This window comes from Neopelma chrysocephalum, unplaced genomic scaffold, assembly GCF_003984885.1.
Source record: "Neopelma chrysocephalum unplaced genomic scaffold, ASM398488v2 Primary Assembly neopelma1_77, whole genome shotgun sequence".
In the NCBI taxonomy this organism is placed as follows: Eukaryota; Metazoa; Chordata; class Aves; order Passeriformes; family Pipridae; genus Neopelma; species Neopelma chrysocephalum.
This window is the reverse complement of record NW_020897738.1, coordinates 798697-822750: the sequence shown is the minus strand read 5'-3', so window position 1 is coordinate 822750 and position 24054 is coordinate 798697. Positions and strand designations below refer to the sequence as shown.

The 24054-nt window shown below is 53.0% G+C and overlaps 1 protein-coding gene and 1 long non-coding RNA gene across 2 annotated transcripts in view; both read right to left on the bottom strand.

The window, feature by feature from the left end:
• Nucleotides 1-3783: 3783 nt before the first annotated feature.
• The window catches only part of MN1 (MN1 proto-oncogene, transcriptional regulator), an 84806-nt gene continuing 64535 nt past the window's right edge, over nt 3784-24054 (bottom strand). The window contains exon 2 of the mRNA XM_027689708.1: nt 3784-4420. Within this exon, the coding sequence (XP_027545509.1) occupies nt 4254-4420 (167 nt within the window). The 3' untranslated portion in view covers nt 3784-4253. The remainder of the gene's footprint in view (nt 4421-24054) is intronic.
• Nucleotides 5712-13346, bottom strand: LOC113970598. Its single transcript, XR_003535220.1, has 4 exons — nt 13336-13346; nt 12025-12027; nt 9384-9388; nt 5712-6136 (listed from the first exon to the last, which is right to left on the bottom strand). It is a non-coding gene; the product is annotated as an uncharacterized LOC113970598 (long non-coding RNA).

Sequence of the window (24054 nt, the reverse complement as noted above, 5' to 3'; positions counted from 1 at the left end):
GCAGAGCATTTCAGAAGAGGACAAGGCTGAGATTTTGGTTTCCAGGAAGTGTGACACCCCATTCCATGGACTGTGCCCCTGCTGGAAGCCAGTCACCAACGGGTGGCTCAGGCCACCTCCCCAAGAGCTTGTCCCTTTGCCCAGGGACTGCCCAGAGGCAGAACGGGGCTTGCTCTCCTCCTTGTCCCCAGCTGCTGTGCCCATGCTGCAGGCTTGTGCCCTTTAGCAGGACAACAGCTCTGTGTGTCCTCTTCAGTCCCTGATGCTGAGGGTGGCCAAGGGGCAACACGGGGAGGCTGCAGTCCACAGCAGAGTGCCTGCATCCTATCCCAAGGGCAGGTGCCAATGCCAGTGTGGCCCAGCTGCCTCACAGGGCCAGTCTGGGGACCAAACATACCCCAGTGCTCTGTATCCTGCTCTTGCTCATGTTTCCTCTGCTGAGGCCAATGCTGCTGGTCAGGGTGACTGTCCAGGTGGTGCCACCAGCTGAGAGGTTGTCCCCAGGAGCACGAGGTTTCATTGGCACACACAAGGGCTGCAGCAGCGCCTGCTCCAGGGAGAGTTGCAGCTTGTCCTGTTCCAGCCCAAGGCCACCCCGTGTGGCAGCACTTCCATTTCAGTCCATGGCGCAGCGTCCTGAGGCAACGGGAACCGTGGGGCCAGTGGAAAATGGGGCTCTGAGCTCATGCGTCTTATTTTAGCTCCCCATCCTCTCTGGAAGCTATCTCAGGCATGTTTTGGGAATACAGCAGGTATTTTTATGAGTGGGATTTGCAAGGGTATTTTCATCTTAGACTTGGAGACAACTGGGCCTGCTGCCAGGTTTAGGAAGTGCAGGGGCAAGAAACATAAAACTAGTGAGAGGTAGGCTCCCCACTGGGGCTTATATTTAGCTGAGGGGAGCAGGAGCACTCAAAAACGTCCTGCAGGTGCTCCTGTGCCCAACCATCCCTCAGCCAGTTCACAGAGGCCAACCTTGGCCCGATCCAGGAAAGGCAAGGGGAACGTGTCTGGGCCGATGGCACTTGTCCATCCTGGCCCACCTGGCACCACCAAGACCCTGGCTGCCCTTCGGATCAGCTGTCACCAGTGCAGCGAGCCGGCTGTGCTGAGGGACCTGCCACCGGGCAGTGCCCATGGATGAGGACAACAAGGACTGGGGGCACAGCACTAGCCATGTGCTGCTCTGTGCCCAGGGAGCAGAGCCGAGCTGCCCGGGCTGGCTGAGCCGCACAGGGGCAGTGCCAGCATCACTCCAGCCCCAGCACAGCTTCCTTCCTGGGCAGCGCCAGAGCACGGCCCCAGGACACACATAACCTGCGGGGTCCCCCAGCACGGGGTCCCCTGGGTGCCATGGGGTGCAGGGCTCCTGCCCAGTGGGGGACAACAGCTGCCAGCCGAGCTGGAGGGGCCAGGGGCTGAACAGCCAGGGAAAAGCACGACCTTGCAGTGACACGGGCCATGCCGTGCTGTGGCCGGGAACATGAGCCGAGCAGCTGTGCAGCACTTGGCTGGGGGCCGAGGTGCACGGGCCTGCTGGTAGCCAGCACTAGAGCTGCTCCAAGCCCCCTCAAAGACCCTCCCCAGCAAGCATGGCCAGCTTGCTCCAGAAACAAAATGCCTTCTCAGGAAAAAAAAAAAAAAAAGGAAAAAAAAGAAACAGCTTCAACCAAGAAATAGCCACAGGCAGGTTTTGTTTTTAAAGCATTTTTATTTTCTTCATTTTGAATTGAATTTTTAAGTGATTGGTTTCACTGAAAATGGGCACATTTTGAAATCCCATGTGTTCCCTCCTCTCTGCCCAGGGGGGGTTGGCTACTGACCCAGCACAGCAAGCTGGGGGGCTGTGCCACAAGCTCTTCATTTTGTGTGGCAGCTTTGCACCTTTTCCAAAGCAAAGACAGTCCTCAGAAGGGGGTAGCCTCAAGCAAATACCCACCCTCTCCGGTACCTGGGACTGGTTTTACTGTACCTGGCAAAGAGGCACAATAACTGGAGGGAGCAGAAGAAGACAAGATTTCCTTACAACTTTTCTTTTTTTTAATAACACTAAGTGTAACATCGTGCCCACATCCAAGGCACCCCATCGCCCCATGGAGGTCTCAGGCCAACACTCGCTGCTCTCCCTGTGTCTTCCTGAGTCTCCTGAACAACCAGCACCTGTGAGAGCCCTGATCAGGCTCGGCTCAGGACCCCCTGAGCCCCGTCTCCATCAGTATGGCTCAGAGCAGGACCCCCTGAGCCAGGCCTGCCCCACTGCCCCAGTGCCCCACAGCACCGAGGGGACTTGGCCCCTCAAACAGGAGCATGTGATGCTCCACCATTTTGGCGGCTGCCCTTCGCATGTGAAATGGTGCCGGCACAGCTGCAGCACCAGTTCTGCCATCGCAGCCCCACTGATTACAGTGCCGTTGTCACGCCGCTCCGTGAGCAGCGAAGCTAAATTAGAGCAACTAATTGCACGTCTCTTTGAAACAATCAGGATGACAAATCAGTGGTAATCTCTTCAGTTCTAGAGGGAAGCTATTGCGGCTCGCTCACAAGGATTAATCAGCTTTTCATCAGTGTTATTATACCAGCGCTGCCTCAGGAGAAGCCCCGAGGCCATGCTGGCTGGGCTCACACCATGGGGACACCAAGGCTGCGGCCGCTGGCGGAGTAGGCTGTGGGGGGAAGCCCCACAATTAGAGTTTGAGGTAGTGCAAAAGTTAGGCCGTGTTCCGTGGGAGCAGTGGAGCTGGTTAGATGGTTTCCATGGACACGGCCTTGGGTTGCAGGGAGTACAAGGTTAAGACGGTTTGATAATGTGCAGGTGCTGGATTCCTGGATGTTGTAGGAATATGTTTGTGTTGTGTGTGAAGTTAGTTAGCTCAATAAAAGGCTGCCTGCCACGCTGAGCAGGCAGACATCTCTTTGTCTCACCATCCTCGTGTGTCTTGTGTGTCCTTCTTTTCCCCTCGGACCAAGACCTCACGACAGGTACCCCACGACAGTAGGCAGTGTGGCCAGGCTTGCTCCCAGCCCTTGTCCATCCTCACAGCTGCCAGCTCCAAGGCTCCACATCCTTCGCTCAAGCTCTGCCCAGGGGGCTGCACCGCAGGTAGCAGGAAGCCTAGGGGGAGGCTCTAGTCTTGAGTGCATCCCCCTCAGAGTGACTCTCCAATACACAAAACTACCTTAAGGACCGCAGTGCCATGTTAGAGATCACTCAGGGAGAAATAAGGGTCCCTGTCTTCTACATAATGAGCTGCAGGAGACACCCCTGTGCCCCCTCCCCGAGCACAGGGAAGTCTTGCTCCATGTGCCCCAGGGTTAGCACCACCTGCACCACTCCAGGTCCATCTGGGGCTGCTTCAGGGAAATCCCACACACCCTGTTGAACAGGAGCTGTCAGCAAGCAGAGCTGGTGCCTTTCAACTCTTCACCACCTCCAGTCAGCAGAAAAGCACTCGGCAGCAACCCTGCTTGGCTGATGCTCAGCGTCTAGAGGACGCTAGGGATAAATGACCTAGGCCAGGCTCTCTACCACTGCTCCATGGCTGACCGTGCCCAAACAAGCCACCTTCTGCTTGATAAAAGCTAAAATGGGAACACATTTATCAACTTCTGTACTTTGTGGCAGTCCCAGGACACTTTGAATCTGCCCACACATGTTAAGACCAACAATGGCAGAGAGCTTTTACTGAAAACACCCAGACCTTGTGCTGCACCTAGGGGTAGTGCCTTTTGGCCAAGATAAGCAGTTAGTGATACCACTCCACAGATAGGACTAAGTATTTGCTTTTCGTGGACTCATCTTCTCACTGTCAGGGGACTTCTCCTGGTCCACACCAGTCCTTCTGCCCTGCCAAGCAGGAACTAAGCACACAAGCATGAGTGTGGGGTGCATGAGGAGGAGAGGAGAAGGCCATGGTGCTGGTACAAAAGCCCCCAGAGACAAATTCTTGCTCTTTCATGCACTCAGACCAACAGCCCTCAGAGCTCTCGACAAGAGGGCTGAAGCCCTGCACAAGGCTCTGCTGTGCCCTGGAAAAACTCTGTGTCAGGCACATGGCATTTCAGTCCCCTGTTCCAGTTTGCATGAGCACAGGTCATTCGTTCCCTCCGCAGCACAGCCCTACTCTCTCTGGCCAAGGGGCTGATGCTGGGCCAGTAAAAGCCTCTCCACCAGTGTGACCGTGGTGTACCTGCCCACAGGCAGAGGCCAGCTGAGGCTCGCACCAGATGTAGCAGGCACTGGGCACAGCTCTCCCTTAGGTGCAGGTCAGCGCCGCTGCCAGAGAGCCTGCCCAGGGCAGCAGCTCTGAGCCAGACACTGCCCAGCCTGGTAGCGAGAGATGGTCCTTGGCATCCAGGAGACAGTCGGCAGCAAGGCCAGTGTGGTGCTGTGAGGGGGCACCGTCTGAGCAGGAATCACCACCTGCAAGGGATGGAGAGAAGATAGGATTAGCTGAACTCAGCAACAGATATGAAAGCCCATCTCCCAGCTACTTCTAGCTCAGACCCCATCCCTGCTCAGCTGGGAGAGAGACTGACATTAAGCAGTCCTTTACTGGGGCCTGGCACCATCTTCCATGGGAAAAATATCTGACTGCAGCTCCTTGCTGGGGCTGGGGACTGGCCCCCAGGCCATGCTGGGATCCTCAGGTGCGCACAACAACACAGCAGCACTCCAGAGCAGCTGAGCACAGCTCTCCTGTCACCATCAACAGCTCTGTGCCAGCTCTGCCACGTTACAGCGCTTGGATCACACCATCAAAACTCAACAATGCACTTGAGTTACAAGATCCAACTTTGGAGAAGAGGTTCTTGACGTTTCCCCACAGCAGGCTTTTAGGGTACATTAGGAATGCTAAAACCATGGATGGAAACTGCATGGGCAGGTGAAGTCAGGTGAAGTCAGCCCTCCAAAACAGTTAAACTAAAACTGCTGAAAAACAGACAAGGAAACACCCAGGGTCACACGCTGCAACTAAAGAACCCTCGAAGTTGTTTAGAGATGGCAAACGTGCACTATACACCATGTGTAACTTCACTTTCCCACTAGCACGTGTGTGAGCACACACCAATTATAATGTACACAAAACACGACAGAGAGATATATTCAAGTCATCTTCATGCGCACGGAAAGCAAGCATCCAGGCAACACACTTCTCCTGGTCAATTCAAAGCACTGAGCCAGGAGAGATCCTTAAAACCAGCAGAGCTCTCTTAACTCATTGTCTCTCACACCAGAACACGTACACCCCAATCCTTATTTTTTTTCCTTCCGAATACCAAACTTGCTCCTACCTGAGCTGTTAGGATTTGCCTTGCTGCTGGCTGGGGCTCTGGTGTGCACAGTTTACCCAGTGCACATTAAACGGCCCATGAAGGACAGCGCGGTGAGGAAGTCGGGTCACAGAGCTGTACCTGCCCTGCTCTAGATGATTCTCTGCAGATCCCCATTCACAGCTTCACTCGGGCCAACTTACTTAGAAACTGCTGAAAGTCAAAGCATCGCTCTCACTCGGGGAGTTTCCTGGTGTATTCCATAACTAGGGCTCACAAACACAATCCTCTCATCCGCTGTTGTTGCCCACAACAAAGGCGCTTGGGATCAAAGGAAAGGGTTAACCCCCATGCAGTCATCGCTTGGAGTCCTGGAGGTCTGAGTGCTGCCAAATCCTGAAAAATGGCCACCAGGCAGGCAAGCTGCTGAGAATCATCAGAATAAGATTGGAAGGTGTCCACATCAATCAATCACTTGTTGACAGATGACTGGAAGCCCCCACTGTGCCCGTGGACAGCTGACCAACTCTCGGCTTAACCTGGAGTCTAACATTAGCCTGTTTGCTTCATGTGGGTGGCTGCTGCGTTATGACCTTAATAGTCAATCAATCTTGCAACGAGCAGTCTGTCTGGCAGAAACATTCATTATCCATCCTATTCATGCATTGAAAAGCTTTATCTTCAAAAACTCTGCGTCACTTAGGGAGGAATAACAGAACCCAGAGCAAGAAAATAGGCCCAGCCCCAGTTCCTAGGGGGAGTCGGGATGTTGGAGCCGAGCTCCCACAACCACAGCAGCCCCAGACCTGGGGGCAGTCGGGGCAGGGTTTGGCCTCCCTTTTATTCCTGGTACCCATTCAGGCAGCTTAGAGGCTGCTGCTCTTGCACCAGCAACTGCTGGAATCCGTGCCAAGAGGAAGACGAGGGGGAGAGATATAAAAGGACAACAAACACACATCAATTAAACCTTGCAAGCTGTTAGTCACACTAGTTAATAAGTTCTTTCTATCTGTAAAGTGCTCTTAGTGACAAATCCTTTAACTGGCACTCAGAGCGTTATTATGGCTTTCAAGATGCCTCTGTCTTTCATGTGCAGCTTCTAGTACACATGTGAGTGCTCCCCGTTGCGCAGTCTGTTTACACTAGTTGTGAGAAGACATCATCAAAGCAAACTGAAAGCAACACTAAATGCTTGAGAAAAACAGAATTTATTCACTGCTGCCTGCTCTGAAATTGCCTTTCAGTTAACAAACCACTGCAAACCGTGGCAGCAGCAGGAGGTGCCGGGGAGCCGGGCTGGCACAGGAGCTTTTGGCCTCTCCGGGCATTGCCACCAGCACCCAGCTCCCAGCATCAGGCAGGGACTCGAGCCTGCTACCACCGGCTGCAACATGGCAGTCACAGCTCAGCAATAAGTGGGAGCTGTCCCCTTCTGTGGCCAGGGTCCCTTGCACAGTGGTCTGTGTACCCAGACTGTGCTCGGCACAGGACACGGCCAGCCCTTGTGCCCCTGGGGTTAGGAGCTGGAGGAATGCCCCAACAGCCCACCACCATCACTCATCCTGGCCATCCCTGTGCCACAGGGCACTTGGAGGATGGCGCAGGCTTTGTTTCAAAGAGCTAAAACCAGACAGAGCTTTGAGCAAGGTGAAGGAAGGAGAAGAGGGGCCATGCTAAGAAGGGACAGTCCCGCCTCACTTACCACCCTACAGCAGCCAGCATACAGTGAACACCAGAGGATGCCCCGTGGGCCAAGCTGCAGAAGCCCCTTCATTACTGGCTGGTCCTTGTTTAGGAGGGGAGCGACAGGAAGGTGGCTCCAACAACACCCGCAACACACAAACCCTGACCAACATCCTAGGAGAGCAATATGGGACATGCAATGGCGGGCGAACACACCAGCACTGGGGAGGCCGGGGACCCAACCCTGAGGGCCCTGCCTGGGGCCAGCAGCTGCACAGACCACGCAGTACTGTGGGGCGTCCTTACAGAAACCATCTTCTCCTTACTCAAAGTCAAAGCAATTAGGGCCCTGCAATGTTAGATTAAAAAAGAGACAGTTAATCAGAAAGCGTCCATGATCCTTCACACTCTGGCTGCCAACGCAGCCGCAATTCAGCAGGCCTTGTCCAGACTGATTGTATGTCCTGAAAAATGAACAGTAACTCTAGTGCAGAAGCAAGTTATGTTTCTGCAAACTCTCTTCCACGCAAACTAAACTATTAATCACCTTAATAAACATTAATGTGTAATGGTCATTCATTAAATTCAGGAAAACACAGGGCCTCAAAGGAATCATTTCATGGTTTCAGTACCTGGGGCACTCACAGCACAGCAACTGTGCTCCTGTGCATGGCCTGTCCCGGGTCGGTGGCTGCCCGATGCCACGCTGTTTACCTGGCATCCACTTGCTGGCAGCAGCACAGCCTTGCTTCAGGAGCAGGTAGCTGGAGCAGCACTGCCATATCATGACCTTCTGGGTGTGCACAGAGAACAGCCCACTCTGCCAGCACAGCCATCACAGCTCCCTGTGTGCTGAGAGCTCAGTGCCTTGCTCGATCCGGCACCCATCCATGCAGCTCCTCCGGCAGTGTGGCCCAGCACAGAGGGGGCTGTGCCACCAGGGAGTGGGGGTGGCAGCAGCGGCATTTGGGGGCCTCCAGGCTATCAGTTGCAGGTGATGGTTTTAGATCTGCTGCCCCAGAAGGTCCTCGGTGCAACCTGGCCTCCTCCGGCTGGCTCAGGGCTTCATGAACGGTGTCAAGTGGCAACTTTCTGGATTCTGACCTTGCTGGAATTTGCTCCTGAGGGGAGACACACCAGTCCATAAAGTTCTCATTAGTGTAAAAGCAGATGTAAGCACTTTGCTGGCAGAGCTCAGCAGCAGAGAAGCCTGCAGTTGATCAGTTCTGCCTCGCTGGTCACTGCAGTCAACAGGAATTACCACAGAGGGTTCCTGTGCCCCTCTCCCAAAGCCCACCCCTCTGAAAAGGATGGTTTAAAGAAGCCAGCCAAGCTCAGGCACTGCTCCAGGAGAACGTGGTAAATCAGTGTGATGAATGCTGAAGGGAGCTGGCCTCAGCCAGGAACAGCCAGCAGGAGAGCAGTGTGGATTTGTTTATTGTACAGAACAAATCTAACTGAGGGGACTCGCTGCTGCTCCCACAAGGAGCCAGTGACTCCAGGGCCCTTATGCCGAGTGACAGAGCGCAGGACCGAGGGGCATGTGGGTGACAGCTGGGATTGGCCTTCGCCACCAGCTCCCAAAAGGACACCCGGCACCCCTGGATTGTCACAGCCAGGGAGCAGCACCTGCCCCTTCCCACAGCACCAATGACACAAGGGGATGGCCAGGCCTCTGAACGCTGCCCTGGGCTGGGGACCTGAGCACGGCCCCCCCCTGGACCCCAGCCACCTCACAGGGTTTGGGGGCCACAGTGCTCAGCCACAGGGAGGGGAAAAGGCAGCAATAAAGGCCATGGCGCCTCCCGTTGCCGGCAGAGTGGGATTACCAGTCCTATGGGGTGCCAGGGCACGCAGCACTCCCTCCTCCACCCCCCTGTGCTCCCTCTCCATCGTGTTGCATTGAGAACCAGCACCAGCTGACCTGGTTTCAGCCAGTTTTCCTTCATGATTAACACTCTCCGGGCCCATGCTCACTCTGTTATTCTCACCAAATTAAAGAGCAGTCCTGGATCCTCGTTAGATTTGCTCACATTTGAGCAGTGTCATGTGGTCAGTAGCCCATGGCAATACACTAAATTAAAGGCCTAATGCAGAATCCACCTACGAGCCTGACAACTAATGAATCGAGGGCTTCAGGCCCCAGAGGAGCCGCGCTGGGATGAAGCCACTTCACGCCGAGCTAGAGCAGAAGTGCAGTCCCTGGGCTGTCATTCAGAAATAAAGAGTTGTTTAATTTTATTCACCACAGGACACAGAAACAACAGCATCTCTGTAACTAATGCTGGTTTACCGGAGAGCCAGGCAGCAAGGAGCCCTCTCAGCACTGATCCCCAGGGCACAGCAGCTCCTGCCTGCGCACCAGAGGTGCTGCAAATGAATTCCTGCTTGGTTTTGATGGACTGGGTGTGAGTCCCCAGCAGGAACACACTGTCTCTCTCACCTGTGGTCAAAATGAATACCTCCACCCATCCCTCCAAACCATGCTGGTGCTCCAGAGCACACAATTCAGCCCCCTCCTGAGCCCCCAGCTCTTCCTCTGCACCCCAAAGGGCCCAGGAGAGTGCAGCTGCCCATACCACAGCACCCAGCCCTCACGGTAAACGCCGCTGCCCACGGGCATCAGCCAACACCGATGGAGTGACAGAGTGCAGCTCCCACACTGGGCTGTTAGCCCCCTCTCCCCATCCCCAGCAGCAGCTGGGCGAGTGCTGGATGTAAGCTCTGGGGCCAGTGCCACAGCCATCAGTTTTGCTCTGAAGCATTTCAAGTCAGAGCTGGAGCCTGGAAAGGTTCAGCCTGTTGCATCAGACAGCTCCAGCCCTGCAAAGGTCAGGGCTGATTTGGTAAGGAACTGTTTGCTGAAGCCTTCCCCTCCCCCAGATCCCTGCTCTTGGCCGCAGGCTCGCACACCCATGCACACACACACCCCCCTCATGCACACACACACCTCCTCCTCTTGCACACACACACAGGCACACACCCCCCCATTCATGCACACACCCTCCTCATGCACAGGCACACCTCGTGCACACGCACGCACACACTCTGCTCCAACCTTCAGAAAAGAAGCTACACAACACCACACTGCTCCTCAGAGCAGCCACATGTGCCACAAATGCTGCCACAACTGTGCAGCGCTCCTGAAGCACCATGAGCAGAGAGGATTGCAACACTGGGACCAGAGGGACTTGTTCAGTCCCTCTCCCAGTGAACAGCCAAGTAAGCCCAGGGCAAAACCAGTGGTGACAGACACCTCCTGTTCCTGGTTGACCCTTTGGTCCCCTCTGCACATCAGCCTGGGCCTCTGTTGAGCCCCTTGGCCAGACAGCCTTGGGACAGCAGTGTCCCGAGCACCCTGCTCAGCTGCAGCTGCTGTGCTGCTCCTCTGGAAGGGGGACACCAGGGAGCAGCCATGGCTGGACCTGGCTGTTTCCCAAGTGCTGAGCAGTCGCTGATGTCCGAGGATGCACACCCTGTACTTCAGGCTCCTCACTGACAACAGCAGCTGTTTGTATGACACACACGTGTGCACACAACAGGCCCAGGAAAGCTTCAGACCTAAACGCTGTCAGCACTCTGACAACATTGTTATTATACCACTAAATAATTTGTTTTGTTGCTACTTAATTGGGAATCAATACAGTGCCTATGTTTAATTACATTCCCCAGTTGGTCTGTCTTTCTCCCTACAGAAATTAGGGACTTTGCATTTAGGATTCAGAGAGCACTGAGACTGCCCTAGGAGGAAGAGCCCCCTTACAGAAACAGACACAGTTAGCAGCATTATTAACTATAAACCACCCACCTGAAGAAAGGTTAGCAGCACACTTACCCTTTCCCATCTGCCAATTATTCAGCTCATCAGACAAAATAAAGCACAAATATTTGTGCAAGTGTTTGTGCACATACACATGTGTGATCAGGTGTGTCTGGCATAGCTGGAGAAAGCCCCATGACATGAGTTTGTGCAAAATCCAGACAGGGTAACTCAGTGCACGAGTGACTGACAAACCCCTCCTCTGGCAGCAGCCCCCCGTCACCAAGGGAAGGGGCAGCTGCCCACCGTGACTCCCTGCAGGTACCAGGGAGTTGCCGGCTGCAGGCAGCGGCACTGCTGCAGGCAGGGATGCAGGTTGGAGCAGCAGATGAATGTGGGGATATAAATAACACTATCCTGTGCTGTCTCAGAGACAGCTGTGTGGGAACTCTTGCAATTACTTGCTTGTAAATGGCAACCTTTACATGTGCTTGACTTGTGATGTCTTTACATGCTCCATCTCTGGAGGGCTCCCGAGGCAGCTCAGCAGAGCTGCCTCCCGCTGTGCTGGCACCCCTGCTGCCTCACCAAGGCCACCCAACCAGGACATATGGTACTGGGGGATCCCACCTCCTCTGCACCCACCCTTCATGTCCCTGCTCCAGCTGGGAGCACAGGCAAGCCTTCTGGCCAGGCATGCACTGCCACTGCCATCATCCACTGTGCATTCCAGATGGACATAGTCATGAACCGGAGCCTCCCTCATCATTTCCAAAGCAGAGGCAGACCCACGGCACAAGAAGAAAGCAAGGTGTTCCCTGTTTGGGCTGGTCTGAAATGCCCCAGCGCGTTCCTATGAGGAGCCACCCCAGAAAGCACCACGCTGCAGACACAGAACACCCAGATCTTTAGCCTCTGGGGGACAGGAGAATGTTCCCAGTGACCCTCCGAAATACCATAACAGGGACTCTGCCAGCACATGGCTGGGTGGTGCAGAGCAGTGCTGGGAGCAGCCAGCCAAGACTGGGAAGGGAGGAGGCTGACAAACATGGTGATGGGCTCAGCCAGGCACGGGGGATCGCTCCCCTCTCCTCTCTGCAGCTGGCATCAATCCATCCACCCATTCTGGCACATGAGGACAGGAGGGCAGGGAGGAGCACTTAAGACTGAGACATGTATATTTGATGCCACTGCACAGCCCACCCTCCCTGTGTTCCTCTATCTGGACAAGGCACGACCACTTCTCTAAAGCCATCTTTTCATCCCTAAAGCAAGAGCTGCATTTTAGCATTAATTTTTTTTTCCTAGACAGACTTCAATCTCATTAATTTTAAGACACTCCAAGCTCTCTTTAGCAGTCCCTAACATAATTCTCCTAACTTAAGATACACGATACTAGATAGAAGTAGCCAATCCCGTTTATAATTGTATATATGACCAGCAATTCAAATTCACTTCCCTTGATTTAATGTCCTATTTGTATTCTATCAATAAATGGAGTTCTCAGGACCATACTTAAATGGAAGCAGCACTATGCTCTGATAGCCAAAGCCAGCAAAAAAAATTTCATCGCTAAACCAAAATGTCTTGTAGTATACGATTCCTTGACTTATTGTTCTCTCCTCTTCACTGCACTTGAATATTAACTGTTGTATTAATAGCTCACTCTTAATTATCCATGAGTAATGTACTACAACCAGAAAATTAATGGAGGGAAGCACCACAAAAATGGAAAAGAATTCTCCCTATCCCCAATACATTTTCAAGCAGACTGTAAGAGGAAGGAGATACACACACTGCCTTGAACACAGGCAGAGAAGAGGCTAGTGCTTGGTAGGGTCCATCGCTGAACCATTTGTCACAAGAGGGAGGTTATGAGCAGGGGTCTGATAATGATACCAGAGAGCTGGGATGGTCTGGAGAGGGGCAGCAGGGCTGGACAGTGACTCGGTCCTGCAGCCCAAGATGGAGGAGATGAGTGAGACCAGACTGAGAAATTTCCAATTGTTAAGGACGACTTTACCATAAACACATAATTCGGCTCCAGACTTCACTGCAGCAGGAATCTGAACTTGAAAAGACTGACAAAGGACAGGGTGTTTCTATGGATAACGTGGATTCTCAGAGTTGAACATTACAGCTGACAGGCATGCAAGGAGATGCTGCACCCTTCATTCATCATCACCTTTGCCCTCCAAAGTGCACCTGAGAGGGAGGACCTCTCATCTCTGCCAGGACATTTCCCCTGTTGGAAGGTGCTTCACCATGATGCCATGACACAGTGTCTCTGCCCCTGAGCTGGGACTGGGGACAGTGCCAGCACAGCTCCTGCAAGGCAGCCAGGAGCTGCACAGGCAGGGCCACCGCAGCATCCACCTCCACGGGTGTGATCCCAGGGCTGCTCCAGAAGAGTGGAATGGTGAGGTGCCTAATTAAATATGTGCCTTCCAGTGCCAGAGCCCTGCAGCAGCCATGAATTATGCAGCGGCTCACTTACATGTCAGCAGGATCACAATATTGATGAGCTATCCTGGGTGTAATCTGATAAAAACCAAGATAAACTCAGCAAAAATTGAGTGTAATATGATCCTTTCCTTTCAATAAACCACTTCCAGCTCAACACTGTGAACGTCTCCCCAGGCTCCCTGCTCACCTCAGGCAGCCCAGCCCAGCGGCTCCTCAATATGGCCCAACACCAGTGCGGAGCAGACACTGTGCTGGTGGAATTCACCTACACCTGCAAGGCAGAGCTGGATGCCTGTGAAGCCTTACCTGGGGATATTTCCATGCCATATGGAATTAGAGGCTGGTGTTCTCCACAGCACCGGTGCATTCCACAAGGTCTGCGTTTTGGCATTTAGATTAATGCTGGAGACAGGGAGGAAGAAGTTGCCATGTCTCACACTGACTCCCTCCTCTCTGTCTGAGCAAATGACGGATGACAGAGTGCAACTCCCACTCAGAAAGGCTTTCCAGCGCTCACACAAGACCCAGGTCTGACTCTGGCTCCCATGAAAAGCCAACTGCTTTATAATCCTGTCCTGGATGCTTTCTGCACCCTGGGAACAGCCAGCAATGCAGGCTTCCGCCCTCAGCCAAAACACATCCCACAAGAAACACCTCAAGGAGCAGGGAGATGCTTCTGGCCACATTTGGTCACCGGACCCACACAGAAGGCCAAGGAATACAAGATGAGGACAGAGGACGCTGCTCCCTGCCCCGGCACTTCCCCAGTGCAGCAGGAACTGGTGCTGTTCACCCTGAACTCAGTGAGACCTTCAGAGAGCCTGAGGGGAGGCAGTGCCCACCCACACAGCTGCTCATAGAGGTGGGGGGGGGAGCCAAGCCCACCCCCCCCTTCCAGACAGAGCCAGAGGCGATAAGCAGTGAGCAAAGTGACTGCCCTCACCCTGGGGACACACACCAGAACCTCCTCAGCAGCCTCAGTCACAGTGTCCCTGTCCCATCAGCTGCGGGGACATAAGGAGGGGATCACTTCATTAAGAAACAAGCAGCAGATGAAGTAAAGACATGGAAGTTACACAAACTCCAGAGCCTGCAGGGCACTGCCAGGGGCTGAGGGCCCTGCGATGGTCCATAAATCCCCCCCCACAACCCCAGTGCTGGCAGGTTCTTGCAGAAGAGGTGACTGTGAAAGGCTTGTTTGACCTTCTCCTAGGGGACACTCACAAGAACGTCCCTTGTTCTTGTTTGAGCACAAGAACAAAGCTTCAAAAGCAGAGTACTGCTGGTTTTCTTTCAAAATAATATTTCAAATCCATAGCAATGTAAAGAGAGAAGAACACAAAGACTAAGAAAGAGTCAAACTGGGAATCTGCCCAAGGTAACCAAGAAATGCCAGAAAAAGACCAGTAAAATTAATTACTTTGGTGAATTCAACGACCCCAGAGAGAGCACTCAGCTTCCAGTTCTGCTGCTCCTCTCTCCAGACCTCTCTCTGGCCCATAGGACTTTAGCAGGGTGAACCCCAGCTGGAAATCCACCCCGAGAGTGGAGGGTGACAGCATCACACAGTCAGCACCATGTGCTGAGCCAACCGCAGACAGTCCCAGGCTCTCCACAGCCACAAGCTCCTCTGGTTCCTGACGCTACAGGAGGGATCTAGATCCAGCCAGGTCCTTCTTGCCGCAGAGGCTGCTCTCCCCTCATGCCCACGGGGTCTGCACTAGCCCAGTGGGTGCAGCGGTGGGGGCTCGGGTTGGCCCAGCACCCCTCAGGGGTCTCCAGCCTCACTGATAAGCCTACAGGGAGGGACAGGAATGTTGCTGCCTGGAGACGCCTCATTTCACAGATGTGTCTGTGTCTGTGCAAGAGAGAAACTTTCACAGTTTTACTGCTTTTCAAATATTTTAATGCAAGCCATTTGGTGTCATATTTTTAAAAAATGGGTACCAGCATGAGCTACATGCGCATTAGCAACTGTCTCTCTATTAGTGTAAATACAAGAAGCAGAAAAGCACAGTCTGACTCCTAATCCATATGGTTATTCCAAATAGATTGCATGGTCTTATATTTTGGCTTATTAGATTGGATCCTACATATGGAAAGAATTAAAATGCTGGATTTACAGTGCAGGCTAATCAGAACATGTTTAACTTACAATGCCCCAGCAGCCCCAGAGGGTCACAGCCTCCCAGACACCTGGCGCAGAGGTTGATCCTGCTTGCACAGTGAGAACCTCCCCAAAGCCTGGCGTTGCGAGGGCTCAGGGCCTGGCAGGATCTGGCCTCCAGCACTCCAACAGAGCAGGCTGCAAGGAGGAAATACCTCATTTCCCACCGACTAGTCCATACAAGCACAGACAATAGGGCCAAGTGTGTGCTGTACGCAGCACTCTGTGTTGGAGCTCTGGCCAGTGCCGGCTGCTCTGCCCTGACTCTTCCTATCTGAAAAAGCCATCAGATTGCCTGCCCCTCCACTTAGAATAAAAGGTCACTTCAGGGCTTTTAGGGTGTTTTTTTTCAAACAAAAGTATTATCTTAATTTTCTAAAAATACTTTGCCCCAAGATCACAAAAGCTGTTAAAAGCAAGGCATGATATCACTGTTAACGAAGCCAGAGCTCATGGGAAGGTGGATATACAATATGTACTTCTGCTAATTCATTTCTGGACAAGGCCAGACTCATCCCAGGCGCTTCAATACCTGCATTTCTACCACCACAGATGTAAGTGCACTGAACTCCCCCACCAGAGACTCTCTTTGCAGCAGCCCAAGCCTCTCCTCCTTTGTTTTTGCATGGATTTATTCCACTGATGTTGTTTCCATGTGAGTCAGTTGCGTTTTTATTGCTCCTCTAAATACAGCTTTCTCCGAAGTTGCTGAATTTCTGGACTTGGAGCCATGACAAAAGAACACACTGATTCACCCTCTTCTACACCGCTCTGCTCCCGCCGGCTGACACCTCCCCACAGAGAACAGTTCACATGTCTCAAGTTTGCTTGTTTTTCCAGTGTTGTTTTTTCTATGAAAAGCTAAATTGTCTGATTGCGAGCACATCTTTAAGGAAAAGGCTGCAGGAGAAGCATTCTGGTTCAGCTTCAACCTGGCTCCCTCCCAAAGCTACCTTTGCTTCAGCTTTTACGTGTAAGGAAACTGTTTATCACCAGCCTGCACAAACGGACGCTGCTGAAACACTTCAGCCAGGCTGTCAGAAAACCGTGCGGGGTTTGTGGTGAGGTATTAACAGCTGATGGGAAAAAATCCATTTTAACAACCTGCCTGCACACACACATCACATGGGCTGAGGAAAAGCAGGGAAACTTCAGTCCAGTGGGTCGCTGCTTGCAAAGTCAGTACAAATGCACAGAGCCATTGGGCTTGGAAGAGCTGCTCTGCTCATACCAGCGGCTCTGCTGCAGCACCACAAAGCTTGAGGTCCGAGGAGAAGAGAGAGATTAGAAGTTTCCACTGAGCACCCTTTACCCTGGTGCTCCGGAACATGCCTGGGACATACAGCTCTGCCACATGAGGTTATTTTCACCATCTTACTGAAAAAGAAGATGTCGCTGCTATTCCCTGGCATTGCTTTGCTAGAGAACAAAATGCAGACTGTGTTCAGAAGTGTCACTGTGGAAATCTTCTTAAAACTACGTGTTTATTTTCCTTACTTTGACCAAACTGAGGTAAAACTGGCCTGCCAGACAGTCCAAAAGGAACAGGAGAGTTTGTTGAGCAAAACAATGTCACTGATGTCACCTTCATCCACCGCTCACCTGTGCTGTGGCATAGCTCCAGCCCCAGTGCATTCAGGGTCTGGTTTTAATCATCACATCCAAGAGCTACAGAAAACACCTGGAAACAGCATAGGGTGAAGGGAAGCTCCGAGGCAGAGCCACACTGGCAGGACCAGGGTGACCATAACCTGCCTACACTGCAGCCAGAAAACCACACTGAAAACCATGCTGACAGCAGCAGAAACCACCTGGCTTCTCCCCGCAGGTCTCCCAGCTCAGGCATTCCCACGCCAGGGAGCAGGAGCAGACCGTGCCTGGAGCCAGCTCACCACAGGAGGGTGGCCAATATGAACCAGTATGAATCCAGCAAAGGAGATGTGGTCTGGAGAACTGGCACCTGGCCATGTCTCCAGTCTTCCTGGGCTCTCTGATCTGCCTCTGCCTTTCTGCTGACCCAGGCCCAAACCCTAGACTTGGTCCCACACCAGACCCAGGGCTGGTCCCACATTGTGCCGCACCACCCGAGCTTCACTCTGTGAGCCAAGGCCGATGCCATACACAGGAGTTCGGCCCCCTCAGCTCCCTCCCACACTCGACATCATTGATCACATTGATCAACAATGCTCTCTGTCCTGGAGCACCACTGGAGTCTGTGCAGAGCCAGGAGGGAGAGGGTTTGAATAGCACAGTCAACCCCTTAAGGGTTACGTCAAGTGGCAAGTCAGTTATCAGTCTCCTTAACTGCCAGTAACAACAGCTCCAGAGACCCAAGCGAGAGCTTAGTGTCTCCTCAACTCTCCAGTCCCAGGATGTGTGCTGATAGGTAGCCCATGGCCAGGGTGGCCAAGGAGTGGGATCATGCCCCTAGCCTACCCCTACTCCTTCCTGCTCCTCAACCCTGGCAGCGGGCAGGGGCCACAGCCTGGGCTCACCGAAAGCCACATGCTGGGCTTCCAACAGGTACCTGCAATCAGGAACAGAAGCCAGCCCTCCGTGGAGCTGCGGGGGCTCGGCAGTGGGAGCAGCAGCCGGGCTGGCAGCACCCAGGCACAGGGCAGCTTCGTGGGCAGGTCTCAAGAGAACAGCTGAAACCCAGAAGTTTCCCCACATGGTCCATACTGCCAGCTACAACACTGGAGCACTTTACCTGTGCTGAAACCATCATCAGATTCTACTGTCAAAAGATGCAGAGGAACTTGGAAAGGCCACAGATGAATAACCCTGCTCAAACCATCCCCTTGATACCGAGAGCAGTTCTGCAAAAACACACTCCACTATGGCCTAACAGGTTCTTCCTCTCTACAGCCTCTCATTACCAAGGACCAGGAAAAGAGAAGGAGCATGTTCTCCTTTTGATTTTTAAGGAAATGATTAAATTGGGCTCAACTTTTCATCTTTCCCACAAAAAAGTACTCTGTCATCTTGCGCCTGTTCACCTACACAAAGATGAGATGACATCTCTGGCTAAAGGCCGACAGTTCTGCACCTCCTTGTCACTTTTAACAGGAAAATAATCCTGCAGAAACACTTGAAAAACAAATCGGTGTTGACACTCCTCATCTGTTAGGTACACCTTACGAAAGGAAAGAAATACTGCATTAGCGTTTGACCTCCTCACCTTTCTTTCTGATATTGGAAGAAAATAAAGAGTGAGAGGCTTGGAAAAGCTGATGCTGGAGTAAGGAAGTAAGGAGAGCAGGCAGTGCTCAAGGCTGGAGTCCCCAGCCCAGCAGGGAGAGCAGGGCTGAGCCAGCCCAGGCAGAGGGAAGCTGGGAGCCAAGAGCACCAAGGGAGCTGCAAGGGGCACAGGCAGTCCCAGGGCCGGGTGAAGAGCTGTTTCTGCAGATAAGGGCATGAGAACTGGAGTCCCACCCCTTAGAGAGGGACCATACTGGCATCGCCAATGCGCTTCTCAGTCCAGGGAAGCCCTGGGGCTCTGCCCTCAGGCTGCAGTCAGTCCCTCCTCGTGTGTGAGCCAATGTCCTCCCATGTGTCTCATCTCTCCCCCACAGCAGCCCTGTTTCAGCCCCATCCTTGCACCGTTATGTGGCCAAGCAGTGCTGTGCAGCTCCCCACACTCACAAAGGACCACCCTGTCCTGCTCTAAATGCTCCTGAACCACCCAGCACACTTCCAACTCCCGACCTCTAGAGCCTGCAGGCAGGAACAAGAGGGCTTCCTCAGCTCCCAGTGCTGCCAGCTGCTCCCTTAGGTCTGGACATGGTGGTTTTCACCAAATAAGTCATGCTAACCCCAACTCCTCTTCCCTGAGCAGAGGTTACCAAGAAATAAAACTGAGCTTTGTCTTCTGAACAGTCAGACACTCTCCCAGCAGAGGCAGCTTGCCCTCTGGACACAACACTTGGGTGACTTTCCACGTACGCAGGCACCAGATGGTCTCACTGCTCCCCCAGTATGGCTGGGCACAGCTCTGCTGCTGCCTCACCAGGCACAAGTCCTTGCCTGTAGGAGGTGGGGGCACTCTGAGGAACTCACAGAAATATTTTCCCACCGGTAGCTGTCGGCCTGAGCTAATGCGACATGACACGTATCTCGCTATGAACAATGCACTGACATTCAGAGCCTGCTCACCATGTTCCCGACCGTGCCGCTGTCACCGCAGCACGATTGCAGGCGGGGGGATACATTTCCCCTCTGAGCTTGTTTCAAGCACCCCTTTGAGGTGCCAGTGCCATGGAAGATCTGGTAATCCCTCCACAAGACAGCTTCATAACAGGTAGCACAGTGCCATGGTAATGTCAGCTGGAACAGGAGGGCAGGGAGTGAGGCAGCGCTGCCTGAACAAGGAGTCTCCTGCAAAGCCACTCTCATTAGTGTCCAGGCACACTGGCAGCTTCACATCCTGCAAAGATGGCCCTATACTCTGCCACATCTCTGGAAACAATGCAGCTAAACATAGGAGCAGGAGTCAGATACAAGTGCCAACCATCCTCGGCCTAAAGACAACTCTTCCACCAACAGGGCCTTCTGAGGAACGGCTCTGGTATCTGTTCCTGCGACACACTTAGGAAACTGGATGGGAAGCTCCTGGAACAGATCCTGTCCAGGCTGCAGGTGGGGAAACACAGGGAGCATGACAGAGCACAGTTCGTGTGCCAAAACCCCAACACCCGCCCGTGCCCTGCTTACACAACAGCGTTACACAACACGGCGCTTCTGCGGATTGCATAAGGACGGGACGGGCACACCTCGAAACCCTGGAACAGCGGCATGCTGGAACAGCAAACCCACTGCTGGGCGCACGAACACACTTTCCCACCATGCTGCCTCCCCACCAGCCCTTTTAGGATGCTCCTGAGGAGAGGTAGCACAAGACGATACCCACAGGCAAGAGAAGGAGCTATTCCACCATGTCCTGGGAAGAGGCTGATTTGACCCCAAATGACAGGAACAGGGATGCTCCTTCCTGCTGGACAAAGAAAATGTTTTCACTTCTGGAGAATTTAAAGTAATTTTGGTTAGGGCTTGGCCAGGGTCAGCCCAGCACAAGGGGCAAGCAGCAGTTCCACACAATCTGTGGTTTTCGGCTGGGTGACAAAAGCAGCACGGTGGTCACCAGCAGTTTGTAGCTTCTACCCCAAGCGGCTGCAAGAAGGAGCAGCACTGCCAGGCACTGCCATACAGCAGGTGTGAACTCCTGATTTCCATTTCAACAAAATCCATCAGTACATCCCAATGTATGAAAAAGCAAGCATCTACCACAGCACGTGGCACAGAGAAGGCTGCTGGGAAGGAAGAGGTTTGGGTTTCTCCCCAGCCACTAAAGTTTCCATTTTCTGCACCCAAGCTAGACGCCTGCAGCCTGCAGCCTGAGCAAGGATTTACGACAACGTAGGCTTCAGAGTCCCTCTAGTTCTCAAGGAAGTATCAGGAAATAAAAGGGCAATTGCATTAGTCAGTCATCAGGAGTTCAGGGTTTCTGCTTGGTTTCAGATGACAGCAGGTAAAAAAATTGCTCTGCTGCCTGACTGCAGCCAGCGGCACTGCAGGAGGCCGGACAGGTTGGGAACCGCGCGGCCGCACACCACACCACCAACACGTCTGGTCTGGTAAGCGCCAAGACAAGCTCAGGTCACCCAGGGCCTCCCTCCCCAGCATGGCAGGGCAGGTCCCAGCAGGTGCCAGAATCTCACACTGGGCTCCACTCTGCTCCAGCGGCTCTTGCCTGTGCAGGGAGTGGATGGAGAGAAATGCAACACCTGGAGGGTCTGAGTATGCCTGTGAGGGTCCTCCCAGCTTGTGGGCTGGCATGGACCATTTCATCTCTACTGAAAGTTCCATCAAGAGGAGATTTGCCTCTATCACAGCTGCATCCATCCCCCAGTGACACCAGCTCCTGCCTCTCCCTGGGCCCTCCACCCACATTCTCAGTGGTGGCAGAAGCACCATCAGCCAGGCCACAGACATCCCAGCCCATCTGTTACCCCACAGTCTGCTCAGCAGGATGGCCACCCACATCTGTGGAAACGCTTTTCAAGGTTACATTATGATCAAATTCCAGTTCTTCTTGCAACACAGCTGACCAAATACCACTATCCAGACCCAAGACACATCCTTGGAAACCACCCTTCATCCTCCCTGTGCCCTCTCCACACTCTTGACTGGTGACCAGAGCCGGTTTCAACCACAGTGCTGTCCCGAATAATCTCATTATTATCTCATGTAACAACTCCTAAAAGGCTATTGCAAACTCTTTCAGCAAAACCTGAGGTAGCCAAATCCAGCTCCTACTAGCCTCTTTCCCTCTTCTCCCCCCAGATATAAATTTTATACTTGAAACTACTAAAGTTGGCTGAAAATAATGATAACTGACAGATGCTGGGTTAAATAGGCCACAGTCTTTCCCTCGGGCCTAATTTAGACCGGATATCAAAATGATATAAAATATCATTGCTTGCCTTCACTCCATCAGGACATCTGTAGACAGACCAATATTAACTCCTTCCTGGGAGCATTGTGTTTGCATTGTCACCTTGCAAGAAAAAGCATGTTCTACCTGACCTCCTCCTGCCATGGAGCCCACACTCAAAGGTGGCTCCTCAGCAAAGTCTCTCAAGCTCCAGCCCAGGTCAGCTCCAGGCCCTGGGTAAGTCTCACCAGCCTGAGCCTCTGCCCCCTGCACCGCAGCAGCCACAAACCATAACCCACCCACGGCACCGCAGCGTGCGGGCAACAGGATCCCCACACCCCGACATGCGTGGCTCTGACCACTCACAACAGGTAATTACAGGCTGTATTCTAATGAATATGCACAAGGGGGCAGAGTCAGAGTTGTGCACCTGAGGTTACGTTTTGCATATTTTATCTTTTCAACACTTGGCAGTGCTTCATTCACTTGACCTTCGTCATCTCGTTTCCTAGGAGGCTTGGAAAAGGAAACGTTACAGGAGAGTCTCCTTTACCTCTGTCAGGCACTCAGGGTAAGGCCTGTGGGCACCCCCGAGCCCCAGCCCAGCCCTCCCCAGCCCACAGCCAGCTGGGAACAGGGTGCACACCACATTCCCACTGGCACCTGCCTGCACCAGAGGTGACAGACCCATCCACTAACAAGACTGAAATGTCTAACTAGAAAGTCTCATTTTCAGTTGCTTATAAATTTACCAAGGGTTAACTGATCAGCCCCAATTTTCCATGGCAAATACATCAGCTGGACTGGATATATTGATTTTAAGATTTAATTCAGAATTTCTTGGTTATTTCTGAGAAATATTTCTGATGTAAATTCTCCATCTCTCCCACTCTCTTCACTTTAGAGGGCAAAAGCATATTCCAGTGCTTTGAAAAAAAACCAGGAATTTAATTTACAGAGTTATCACTGTTAGAGAGCTACTGCACTAAACAACGAGCAGTGAAATGTAGCTCAACTCAAAGCAGCAGCATTACAGCCACCTCCACTCCACACCTGCCCACAGCTAGCTGCAGCTACAGTTCTAAAAGCTCTCCAGCTCTAAGGGCTCAGAGCTCTTGAGGCCTCAACAAAAGTCACAGAGCTGGGCAAGGCTGAAGAAAACACAACTGGTGTTTTAAAGTGAAGCTGAATTCAAGGAAAATCAGTTCATCAGTTTAAACTCAGCAAGTGATCATTTGTCCATAGACTCATAAAACTACATTAGACATTAAGTACTAAGTTAAAAGTACGTTCCAAATTCAGCATTCAGAAGTTAGGAATGCCTCTGCAACCTGAATTTGACTTTGTTTCTTTGTATTGTGACAGACTTGGGTTGCACTGGTTTTCCTCCAAGAAGCCGGGTGTAGGCAGGTGGTGGGTGCTGGGGCTGTTCTGTGAATAAACTGGAGGCGTGGAGTGGTGGACACTGATGCCATCGAAATCCTGCTGAAGCTGCAAAGTGTGTTTATAGGAGACAAAAACGGTTGTTTGGTTAAGGGAAACCCACGTGCCCTCACAGAGTGCTGCTTGCTGTACTCAGTGCTGGTGGATCCTGCGCATGGTGCTGCCCAGGCACTGCTGCCAGGCTTCAGACCCTGTAGGGCTGGAGAGCCAGGGGCACCCCAATGGCAGGAGGGGGTTATGACAGGCTGGCAGACCCCAGAGCCAGGGAAGCAGCCTGCTGCCCACAGGGCTTCACTGGAAGGCAGAGCGTGATGGTCCTGCAGACCCAGCAGCTCTCCCCAACCCTGCCCCGGGCTGGATGAGCCCTGCTGCAACTCGACCCCCGATGCAGGGCAGTGGGGAAGGACACAGGGCTGCAGGGCATGGGCCAAGCCTGCCAGCAGGCAGCACAGGCCAGAGCAGCTGCACGCGTGTGCCAATGAATTGCACACTTAACTGGACACCAAACACAGCCGACTGTTGTCAGCGTGTCAGCACAGGGACTCCTAATCCGAGTCTGTGTCAGGGACAGCCAACGGCCTCAATATAATTGCAGGGAGGCACATGCTCATGGTCTGGCAGCAGAGATGCTGCTACTGATCTGACACGTGGAGCAGGGGAAGGCAGCAGCGGCCACCAGTGCCCAGCACCAGATCCTCCAACCTGCTGCGCAGAAGAGCCTGAGGGGTTGCCCCCTCTGCCCGCCAGCCCCACACCAGCCTGCTGCACCCCAGCAGAGCCCAGGCCCTAGCTATAATCAAGCTCTCCCTCTTTCAGAGAGCAGATGAACCA